Below are 12,186 nucleotides of genomic sequence, written 5' to 3'. Positions count from 1 at the left end.
ATCACGTACGGCACGAGGCTTTATCAGTGGCTGAACCTTAAAGGAGCTGGCAGGTGGCAGCAGGCCTCAGGGTGTCCTGGCATTTTGTGGAGCTACCCCAGGTCTGGTGCTGGTGGCAGATGTTTTCAGTTTACAGTATGGCCTCTTCCATGTGTCTCCAAGTTCAGCACAGGCAGCAAACAACTGTGGATAGCTTTGTAGCTCCTACCAGGTAGTCCACGGCTGGTCACAGGCAGTGGGTGAACTGGGCCTGCATGGGAGCCCCTCTCAAGAGGCCCCAGAACCAACATACTTAGAGGTTGGCTTCAGACTATAGCAGAGTACCACTCAATTAGCCCATAAGCGGCATACTCACAGGGTGGTCTCAACAGGCACTAGAGCACTCTGGGACAAATGCTCCTCAGTGAGGTAAGCCCCCCACAAAGCAGCCTGTAAGCTGTAGATGTGGCCAAACCCCACAGCCACTCAGCCTGAGGGCCAATGCCACCCACTGATGTGCCAATAGCAATCAAGGCTCAACTATAGCACACACAGTCCTATACCAGGGACCCTCCTGGAGCAACTGGTGCAGGTGACTGGGGAGACTGTGCCAAGGCCCCAAAGCATGCCTACTATATAAGGCCAAGATTGGGAGACATAGAAGATCTATCTAATACATAGAAACAAACACAGAGAGACAGCCAAAATGAGGAAACAAAGAACTATGTCCCAAATGAAAGAACAGGCGCAAACTCCAGAAAAAGAACTAAACAAAATGAAGGCAAGCAACCTACCAGAGACAGAGTTCAATACAATGGTTATAAGGATGCTCCAGGAACTTAGTGAGAACTTCAACAAAGAGATAGCAAGCATGAAAAAGGACATAGAAACCATAAAGAAGAACCTGTCAGAAGTGAAGAATAGAGTAACTGAAATGAAGAATGCACTAGAAGGAATCACCAGCAGACTAGATGAAGCAGAGGATCGAATCAGCGATTTGGAAGACAAGGTAGCAGAAAACACCCAATCAGAACAGCAAAAAGAAAAAAGAATCCAAAAAATGAGGACAGTTTAAGACACCTCTGGGACAACATGAAAGGTAACAACATTTGCATCATAGAGGTACCAGAAGGAGAAGAGAGAATGCAAGGGATTGAGAACCTATTTGAAGAAATAATGACTGAAAACTTTCCTAACCTGGTGAAGGAAATAAACATACAAGTCCAGGAAGCGCAGAGTCCTCAACAGGATGAACCTAAACAGGCCCAAACCTAGACACATTATAATTAAACTGGCAAAGGTTAAAGACAAAGAGAGAATCCTAAAAGTAGTAAGTGAAAGCCAACTAGTAATTTATAAGGGAGCTCCCATAAGTTTGTCAGCTGATTTCTCAATAGAAAATTTGCAGGACAGAAGGGATTGGCACAAAATGTTAAATGTGATGAAAAACAAGGACCTACAACCAAGGGTACTCTACCCAACAAGGCTAACATTGAAAGTGAATGGAGAGATAAAGAGCTTTGAAAGAAAAAGCTAAAGGAGTTCATCATCACCACTAAACCAGTGTTACAAAGAATGTTAGAGGGACCTCTTTAAGATGGAAAAAAAAAAAAAGATGAAAACTATGAATAATAAAATGGCAATAGCTACATATCTCTTAACAATTATTTTCAGTGTAAATGGATTAAATGCTCCAATCAAAAGATATATGGAGACTCAATGGATAAGAAAACAAAACCCTTACCTATGCCTACAAGAGACTCACTTCAGATTTGAAGACACACAGAGACTGAAAGTAAAGGGATGGAAAAAGTTATTTTAAAAAATGGAAACAAACAACAACAAAAAAGCTGGATTAACAATACTTATACCAGACAAAATAGACTTTAAAACTAAGGCTATAGGAAGAGACAAAGAAAGACCCAGCAATCCCACTTCTGGATATTTACCCTAAGAAACCCAAACGCTCTGCATCCATATGTTCATTGCAGCATTGTTTACAATGGCCAAGATGTGGAGGCAGCCTGGGTGTCCATCAATGGATGAATGGATAAAGAAGAAGTGTTATGTATATACAATGGAATATTGCTTGGCCAGGGAAGGGAATGTGTTCTCACCATCTGCAGCAGCATGAATGGACCTGGAAGATATTATGCTGAGTGGAGTGTCAGACAGAGAAAGACAGATGCAATGTTATTTCACTTGTATGTGGAATCTAAAGAACAAAATTAACGAACAAAACAGAAACAAACTCATAGATACAGAAAACATTTTGATGGTTGCTAGATGGGAAGGGGCTTGGGGGGTGAATGAAAAAGGGAAAGTTATTAAAAAGTACAAATTTGTTGTTACAAATTAGTTATGGCGATGTAGGGTATAGCATAAGGAATATAGTCAATAATATTGTAATAACTATGTATGGTGTCAGATGGGTATAGATTTGTGGAGTGATAGATGGGGAAGGTTAGGGGACAGGGTGAAAAAGGTGAAGGGATTAAGAAGTACAAATTGATAGTTACAAAAGAGTCTTGGGGTTGTAAAGTAACGCATAGGGAATATAGCCAATGATACAGTAATAACTATGTATAGTGCCAGTTGGGTATTAGACTAGTTAGGAAGATCAATTGTTAAATTATATAAATGTCTAACTACTATGCTGTACACCTGAAGTTAATATAAAATAATATTGAATGTCAAATGTAATTTAAAAATTGAAAAGGGGGGTATGGTGAAGGAGAATAAGAGGTCCAAATTTCCAGGTATAAAACAAATAAGTCATGAGGATGTAATGTACAGCATGGGGAATATAGTCAATAATATTGTGATAGCGTGGTACAGTGTCAGATGGCTGCTGGACTTATCATGGTGATCACTTCTTTAGGTCTATGGTTGAATAACTACTGTGTATACCCAAACTCATATGTATTGTATGCTAGCTATACTTTTATTAAAATCTTTTTTTTTTAAAAAAAGGATGTATACCATAAAGCATTTGATGGAAATGAGAGACCAGTGGCAGTGAAAAACTGTTCAGCTTATTTTGAAAAGTATTTATTGAGCACTGACTATGTGCCAGACATTGTATTAAGATCTGAGGATACAAAGACAGACACAGCTCTTAAGAAAGAGCCTACCGTGGGAGACAGTGTGTAAACACGTAATTTTATTGTAAGATGACAGGAAGAATGATGAAAATATATACAGGGAATTGATTTAATACTAAGGGTAAAATGATTACGTCTAGGGGATCAGGGAAGGCTTCAGAGAAGACTTGATATAATCAAGATGTTAAAGGTTGAATAGGAATTTGCCACGACAGGGAATAACATGGACAAAGGTGCAGAGGCATCAAACAGCCGAGTGGATAGCTCCGGAGCGGTGGAGCACATGGAAGGGAAAAAGCAGGAGAAGAGTATGAGACAATGGACCTCCAGGTCACGGAGGGTCTTTCTTACAGTGCCCAGGAATTTGGGATTTAGCTTGTGTGCCTATGAACACGTTTCAAACCCAGAACACTGGAAGGATGGGCCACAATTGTGCCTCAAGTAGCAGTGGAAATAGCTTGGGAAGGCATGTGTAGATCCAAATACCACCTACAAGCTGCCTCCCAAAAAGATTCCAACACGCTCCCCCCTTTATGAGAGACCACCTGATGATAGGAAGCCATTGAAGGGTTGTAAGAAGAATTGCCTGGTGACATTTGTATTTTAAATCACTCCAGGAGCTGGGTGAATGATGCATTTGAAAAGGCCAAGATCCAAGAGAAATAGAACAGTTAGGAGAGATAGCAACTGTCTAGTCAAGAGACAGTGAAGGTACAAATGAGTGAGTGAGCCTGAGGGTCGTGGGTATATTGGAGAGAGAATCCTAAATGGAAAACAAATATGACAAATTGAGACTTAGTTGAATTTAAGGAGTTAGTGAGAAAGAGGTAGGAGAGTAAGATGATCCCCAGGTTTCTGATTTGGGATACACAAGATAGGAAATTCTGGGGTTGCAGTCTCTGTGGCTGGAGAATGAGGAAGGGGTAGGGGTGATGGATGGTTATTTAGTTTCATTTTGGACCACTGTCTTTCTTGTTCCTATGGAAGGACATCAGGTAGAGATACCCAATGGGAAGTTGTAAGGGCACATCAGAAATGTGAGACAAAGTCTATGTTTAGGAAAAACAGATTTGGGAAGTGGCCTTTAATATGCTCTGGATTGGAGCAGAAGGTAAGGGCAAGGCTATAAGTATTAGGAGGTGCCCTTCCTAAGTGTCTTGATGAAGGGCTGTGGGTACCTCCATCCTTCTCCCCACACGGTACTTTGCATAGAGCAGGCCCTCAATAATTACTTGTGTCTTTTACTAGTTAGGAAAGAGATGAAGGAGGCCAGAAACTATGGATAGAAACTTGATTCCCTTGGAATTTATTTGCATAATAAAGTCTGGGAGTAGTGCATGACAAGTGAGATAATATTTACCTGTTTTTCAGCACTGATCAGTAAATTACAAGCTCTGATGGCTGCTGCAAAGTTTAACCAAACTAGAATCCCCAAAGGAAATGGACCTTATTCCGTCAGTTGTACAGACTTGATGTTTAAATACACTGATAAGGTAATGCTTTGATGCCACTTATCCTTATGTTGTAATATTAATTGTTGCCATGGCTCACTAGAGGTTTTGAAACTTGACCCTGCCCTCCCTTCAGAATGGCTCATTTTGCCATTTGCGTTGTTTCATAGGAAGCCTTTTGCTAGTTGTCATTCCCCAATCCATTGCTGTCATCTGATTAACTTGACTTATAAACTCCATTTTTCCCTTCCTTAATGGATGAAACCACACCGCTCAAACTTTCTTTTCACTCAGAAAGAGTATTATTGTACTATTTCTCTTCTCTTTCGACTGCGTTCAATTATGACAGCATCTGTAAAAGTCTCTGGACCTCTCCATGAACAACAGAGGTATTTGGGTCCCCACTAATTAAATAGGCAAAACAGCTGTTGGAATCCGTTTGAGAAGCAACTTCACTAAACATGCATTGATTTCTTTTCTCTGCAGAGTACCTTCTTGCGTTTGTATTATCCATGCCAAGGTGATGAGCTCTCTGAAACCATTTGGATCCCAAACAAAGAGTATTTTTTTGGTCTTAGTAAATTTCTTGGAACAGGCTGGCTTAAGGGCAAAATTTTGCACTCATTATTTGGTAAGATTTCTGCTGATCCCACTTTGTAGGCTCTAGACTATAAGAAAGCCTTGGAAACAGCAAGAGTTTCAGGCCGTGAAAGACCAAAGTAGATTTTCTTGTCTGAACTTCTCCTAAGATGACAAAGAAAGTACATATTTCTTAAAAGGCCAAAGGCCAGGTAAACTATCAGCGAATCAAGCATTCTTGTTTTGTACATTCTGAATATAATGGGATGGAGGGAGGGAATGAAAGTAACAGACTTTCAGACTGGCTGTAACATCTGACAATGACTGGTCTTTAGTTTTTCTTCTTATGTACTGTGAGGGAGCAATGATGTGGTGAGAGTAGCAGCTGGGCTGATGCTTATTTCTTACTCAGGATACATGAGGAGAATCTATCTCATTCCCATCACCCACCTCTAAGGGACTAGCTTCTCGCCCTTAGACAATCTGGTGTGCAGTCATCATTCAATTTGTCTACATTTCACTAAGATAGACTTTTCCTCCTTATCTGTTTAACCAGACACTACTGTTGGGCTGGTGTTAACTATAGCTTTAGATTCCCCCCTCAAAACTACTGACAGCTTTTGGCATTTATTTTAAACATGTCCTTGGAGTTTTCTGAAAAACCACTTATCATAGAAATTATGAAAATATTATAACTACACATCTTTATGGTGATCGAATAACTTATAAATCACTCCCGTACCAATCATCACATTCAATCTTCATGATCATGTCTCCATTGTATAGATGAGAAAATGAAACACAAATAATTGATGATGATAATAACAACAGTAAGAATTGAGAAGTAATGGAAGAAAAGACAGTACCTTCCATTTTTTGTGCCTTGTACTATGTGACTGGATAGGTAGTTTACATGTTACCTACTTAAATGTAATTCTCACAAAAGCCCTATGAAATAGATGATCATTTCCTTCGTTTTACAGAAAAGTAATCTGAAGCATAGAGTTCTCTTAACTTGCCCGAGGTCAATAGCTAGTAAGTGGCAGAACTGTATCCAAAGTTACACCTGAATATGAAGTCAGCGGTCTCTCCACCTTTCTCTTGATCTGGTTAGAAAGAGAGGAACCTCCAGTTCGAAGACTCTCGGTTGCAGTGTTCCTGAGCTTTACTGGTAGTTTGGTTTCGGAACATTCCCTTTTAAGTGTTGCCAAAACCTGGGATTGGTAATGAGAAATAGCCTTCCCCAATACACCTGTACATATAAAGAGGTCTCGTGTTAAGTTCAGAGCTGGCCGGGAGAACTGATAATTAATGAATGATCCTATGGTCTTCGGAAAACAACACATGGTTCGGGTCTTTGGTCGGTAGGTATTTAGTAAGAGACTTTTTTATGAATACGCTATTAACGCATAAAAATATAGATTCCATGGGTTGGGATTTTATACTAACGAGATGTAGGCTTAAATTAACCAGCAACATTCAATCAGAGAAAACACTAATTATATTCTTCCATTTCTGACTAGGATCAATGACAATTCCTATAAGCTGGAATTCCCCTCTGAGGACCGGTGAAAAATATCCACTAATTGTTTTTTCTCACGGTCTTGGAGCATTCAGGTAAAGTTTGAGTGGTTGAACAGTGTCAGCCTCTAGGGATTAATGACTGAATGCGTTTTCTCCCAAAAAAGGAATAACAGATTGTGGAGTGTCATGCTGGCGTTTGTCCTGGAGGAGTTGGGGTTCCTCAAGAGTTGGGTGTGATCTATCCTTTAGTCCTAGCCCTGTTTTTCCTCCTTCCAGTTCATGGAGACTAGCCTCACAACAAAGAAGAGAGGTTGTTGCATTTCTGACTGTTGTCCTTCTATATTATAATATTTACACTCTCAAAATGAGAAACAGAGAAGGACTGGGTATGAAAAGTATCAGACTGCAACACAGTTCTAAGAAATATTGCGTCAGGCCAATGGAAGGGATGCTTGACCCCAAGTTGCTCATGAGAGGCGTCCTGCATCTCACAGCAATGGGCCTGCGTGGCACGCACACTGTGTCCGGTCCCTGGCTGTAACCTGTAGGGAGCTTGGCTTACATGTATGTGGTCATGGATGAGAGGGGCAGGAGCTGAGTGGGGGCTTTGGCCAATGACAGTCTCTATGACTTGGTATCTGAATGGCACATTTTCATGACCGCCACACCCTCTCCACTTCTTCTGTCTTCACAACTGCCTCCTCCCTGTCTTCCACCTCAGGGGGGATGATAAGACTTTCAGAAAAGAAAAGGTGGCTTTTAGCTAGGAAATTGGATAGCATCTGTGATAAGACATTATCTTCAGTTCTTTAATTGTAGTCTACCTAGTTATTTGATTTCTACTAGACCAGTGGCTGGCCGATTAGAATTCCAGGGCCACATCTGGCCTGCTGCCTACTTCTGTACCTAGTGTTATACTGGCACACAGCCATACTCATTTGCTTTTCACACTGTCTATGGCTACTTTTGTGCTACAACAGCAGAGTTGAGTTGTTGTGACAAATAATGTATGGCCTGCAGAATTGGACACATTTACTCTCTGGCCTTTTCCAGAAAAGGTTCGCCGATCCCTCACTAGATGATTTTCCCTTACTGAGTAGGTCCTGCATCTTTAGGAGTAGAAGACATAGTTCCTACCTACTTCCTTTGTACTCTGGACATTTTCTACTGAATGCATGACATGAGAAGATTGTGCAAAATGAAAACCTGGAAGGGGGTTACAAATGTAGTCGCTTAGCACATGATTTTTTAACCATCTTTCCCTGTCCAATCATTTAAACAACAGCTAACATGGGTTCAGTAACGCCCCTGTTTTTAGACATAGTATCAGTACTGAAAAGGTATTAACCTACTTAATCCTTACAATAATCTCACTAGGTACCATATTGTCACAGCATCACCCATCTACAGATAAATAAACCAAGGCAGAGGTAACATAGGTCACTTATCCAAGGTAGACACCTAATCAGTGGGAGTCAGGATTCAAACGTGCGGTCAGACTGCAGGTCCTGTTCTCTTAAGCCCCGCACTGTACTGCCTTCCTATGTACATTATCTTATCAGAACCTTCAACTCTCCTAAAGCAGAGGCTTTATTAGCCTCATTATACATACAGGTGAAGGACAAAAATTCAGTAGTTACCTAAAGTCATGGAGCTGGTAAGTGGCAGAGTCACGATTAAAACCCAGGGCTCTTGAAGGCAATATATGTATACACATTTTAAGAATGTACACGCATTTTAAGAAATAAAAAAACAGTGTGTTAATATTACACTGATGGTAACCACTTTGAGCACCTCTTGTAATTGCAGAAGTCAAACGTGATTTGTATTCATGTTTTGTTATCGGTATATATTGAGTATTACAATTTTAATACAGTTTTTTTCCTTTCTTAAAATGTGTATGCATTTTTTGGCCACCGTCTGTATTCATGTAATCAGTGCTCCAGGGTTTCTCGGCCTTGGTAATATTGATGTTTTGGATTGGATAATTTCGTGTTGGGTAGTCCTGTGCATTGTATGGTTTAGCAGCGGACCCCTACCCACTAGATATCAGTAGCACCCTTTCCCAACTCCTGATAATGAAAAGGCCTCCAGACATTGTCATATCTCTCCCTGAGGGGCAAAACTGTCCCCCTCCCCTCCTTTGAGAACCACAGCTCTCTGCTTTACCCCAGGGCCCAGTTCATTAGTGAACCTCTCCTTGTAACTATGACTGATAGTTGAATGCCTCCCTTTTTTTGTTTTGAAGGACAATTTATTCTGCTATTGGCATGGACCTGGCATCTCATGGGTTTATTGTTGCTGTCGTAGAACACAGGTATGTCACTTGGTGTGTAGCTGGGCTCTCACTTTTCCTAAAGGCTTATAAAAACTGTTGATTGGATTGTCAACAATGATTACATGAGGAGGAAAAACAAGGAGACTCGAGAATTTTTTTTTTAAAAAGCTAGCGTTTCTAGAGTGTTTTTATGTGTCATATTCGCACACCATCATTTAATCTTTATAACAACCCTGTGAAGGGGATACCATTACCACTGTTTTAAAGAGGAGGAAAATGAAACTGAGAAAGAGTACTTTGCCCGAAGCCTCCCAGCTAGTAAGTGACAGTGCTAGGATTTAATTCCAGGAGTGAGTTTTCAACACTGGCCTCCCAGAATTGTGAGGGTGTAATGGGTTTCGTTGACTCACAGTGGTTTTCGCCTTAGAAGTCCCTTGGGGCCTCTCTGATTTGAAAACAAAAAAGGCAGTGTGGAAGCAGAAAAGACAGTCAGAAAGATCCGAGTGAGGCTGCGTCAAGGATGGGGGTGAGGATTAAGGGTAGATGAGAAAGCCTAAGTGACTGACTCTGTTTGTGTTGTAGAGATAGATCCGCCTCTGCGACTTACTACTACGACGACCAATCTGCTGCAGAAAGAGGGGAAAAGACGTGGCTCTATCTTAAAACTCTAAAACCTGGGGAGGAGGAAGTGCCTCTACGAAATGAGCAGGTACAATGCGCTAAGAGTAGAGGCGACACGATCACTAAAAAGCATACGCAAAATGATGACATTTGCTAATTTAACGTCACACAGGGCAAGCTGTGCGCCTCACTCTCTTACGTCCCATTCCCAAAAGGTCTGTCAGAAGATTCTCTGAGTAATAAAAGTCCCTCAGTGAAAAGTTTGGGTCACAGTAGAAAACAAAGACAAAAATTCTGGGAGATGACAGTGAAGATACAGAATTCTTTTGCATTAGAATTTTAAAATATCAAAATACATTCAGCGATCCCCCTCCCCGCTGCCACAGGTAATATAAGAAAAGACTACTTTTCAGAGAGGAGGAGATAGTATTAAGAGTCCAGGCCTTGGGATCCAACTTTCTACGTGTGAATCCTGGCGCCATCGCTTTGTAGTGGGCGGTCCTGGACGAGTTACTTACTCTCTTTGTTTTGCTTCCATGTTTTCTCTGTTACAAAATACTGAATAATAACAGTATCCTTCACACAGGGCTCTGGGGAAGAGTAAGTGAAATAAAGCACACTGGCTTCCACCCTGTGCCAAGCTTTCAAGTGGGTGCTTTACCTGCGTTATTGCCTGTAATCCCACCCCCATCTCACGGAAGTAGGCATTGCTGTACAATAAACGGAAGCCCAGAGAAGTTAAGTAAGTCTTCCACGGTCATCCTGTGGAGAAGCGACAGAGCTGGGGTTTGGACCAAGCTTTAGCAACCTGCAAAGCTGGGGACTGTGTCATGATGCCAGGTTGTTTCCTAATCACTAACTGCTTAGACATTTCCAGATTAAAAGCAACCAATCGTTTTTCCTACCTGCAAGCTCTACACAAACTTTAAAAGGAGGTGTTGTAGCTGTTAACTTTGTCATTTCCTTCTCCCAATAACCATATCAGGTACAGCTAAGAGCAAAGGAGTGTTCCCAAGCTCTCGATTTGATACTTGGCGTTGACCATGAAACGGACAATGTATTGGATGTAGAGTTTGATATAGAACAACTGAAGGTGAGCTAAAAAAAAAAAAAAAAAAAAAAAAAAAAGCCTTTTTCCCTTGTCCTGTAGTTCTTTCTTGTTTTTTATTGTCTGCTTTTCTGCTGTCATACAAGGTACAGCATGATCAAGGGCTGCAAAAAAAATTACAGGTCAAGTATTACAGCAATGAGGAATGTATTAGATTGAACTTTATATAAAATTGACAACAGTCTACAAAAATGTCAATTTCGTAGGGTTCAACTTAATACCTCCAGTGAAAGTATTGTAATTCTTGGGAGGCTTCTGCATGTTTTTGAGCTTGATCCCAGAAAGTTGGTCAGAAGTTTTGGATAAAATGTTGGGAGGGGAGGTAGAATATCAGACCAGTAGACCACATAAACAAAGACTAAAAAATGGATGTGGATGGTGGAATACAGGGAAGAGAGGGAACCAGAAGTACTTCAGTTTGAGTATAAGACGATGGTCCATTCTCCAGACATGGTGAAGCATTTGTTGTTCCCCAACCAGCCACTCTCTCTCCTGTCTCCATGTCTTTGTACATGTCCTCTTGGCCTGATACACTCTCCTCGCTAAGTTCTGCTTAATTTTCAACTCAATTCAGGCATCCCCTCCTCCAAGAAAAGCTTTCGTGGACCCCACTGCTCAGCCCTGGTCTGGGTTAGCTTCTATTATGTCTACTTCTTGGTACCTTTCTATTGTATCCACGTCATGCATCTGTGTCTCTCTCTTCTCTAGTAGACTGTGAGCTCACTGAAAATGAACTACAATGCCTGGCACAGAGCAGGTACTCAGTAAATACTCACGGAATGAACAAACCAATAAATATGGAGTGGGGAGACGGAGAAGTTAGCACCGATGCTGCTGTGTTAAGTGTGGATGATTAGGACGACCATTAATCCACTTCTGAACTTTTACAAACGCTTAACATACATAAACCGGGGGTGCCAAAAAAATGTACACATTCTAAGAGATGTTATCTATGTATTACTTTTCGAAGTTGAATTGAATTACAGTAGCAATGTGTAGTATGATGTTTGCTCAAAAGATAGCGTTACTCAGAGGAATGCTGGTGTCATTCATTGTATTACAATTTTAATAGCTTTTTCCTTTCTTAAAATGTGTGTACGTTTTTTGGGCACCGTGTGTGCGCGCGCGCGCGTGTGTATAAAATATATTGTGTGTTTGTATACACATATATATGTGTGTGGATTATGTATATGTATATTTGCATATGTGTGCATTTCTTTTATAAGAAATCAAGGTACGTAACCATGCCCATCAATTGAATAATAATTGTATGATTCACAAAATCATTCAGTTTATTCTTCTGACAACCTGTGAGATGGTTACGAATTCATACCCTGCTTTTTCACACAGGACTCTATCGATAGCAATAAAATAGCAATAATGGGACATTCTTTTGGTGGAGCCACAGTTATTCAGGCTCTTAACGATGACCAGAGATTCAGGTAAGAGAATGAGGTAAAGACAGAGAAGAGTAATTTATTGGAAGAGGTGGAGTGATAACCGTGTGAGATAGAAGTTTATTAAATTCTTAGGGAGGAAGGG

At 40.8% G+C, this 12,186-nt stretch overlaps 1 protein-coding gene across 4 annotated transcripts in view; it reads left to right on the top strand.

Annotated features, from left to right (window-relative positions):
* PLA2G7 (phospholipase A2 group VII) overlaps positions 1 to 12,186 on the top strand; it is a 40,715-nt gene that overhangs the window by 23,711 nt on the left and 4,818 nt on the right. For all 4 annotated transcript variants that reach the window (XM_033096454.1, XM_033096434.1, XM_033096463.1 and 1 more), the window contains 7 exons: positions 4,455 to 4,576; positions 5,021 to 5,165; positions 6,637 to 6,730; positions 8,886 to 8,954; positions 9,498 to 9,624; positions 10,522 to 10,629; positions 11,995 to 12,086. In XM_033096454.1, coding sequence (XP_032952345.1) covers positions 4,455 to 4,576; positions 5,021 to 5,165; positions 6,637 to 6,730; positions 8,886 to 8,954; positions 9,498 to 9,624; positions 10,522 to 10,629; positions 11,995 to 12,086 — 757 coding nt within the window. The remainder of the gene's footprint in view (positions 1 to 4,454; positions 4,577 to 5,020; positions 5,166 to 6,636; positions 6,731 to 8,885; positions 8,955 to 9,497; positions 9,625 to 10,521; positions 10,630 to 11,994; positions 12,087 to 12,186) is intronic.

The sequence above is a fragment of the Rhinolophus ferrumequinum genome, chromosome 3 (genome assembly GCF_004115265.2).
Source record: "Rhinolophus ferrumequinum isolate MPI-CBG mRhiFer1 chromosome 3, mRhiFer1_v1.p, whole genome shotgun sequence".
In the NCBI taxonomy this organism is placed as follows: Eukaryota; Metazoa; Chordata; class Mammalia; order Chiroptera; family Rhinolophidae; genus Rhinolophus; species Rhinolophus ferrumequinum.
This window is presented reverse-complemented; position numbering and strand designations above follow the sequence as displayed.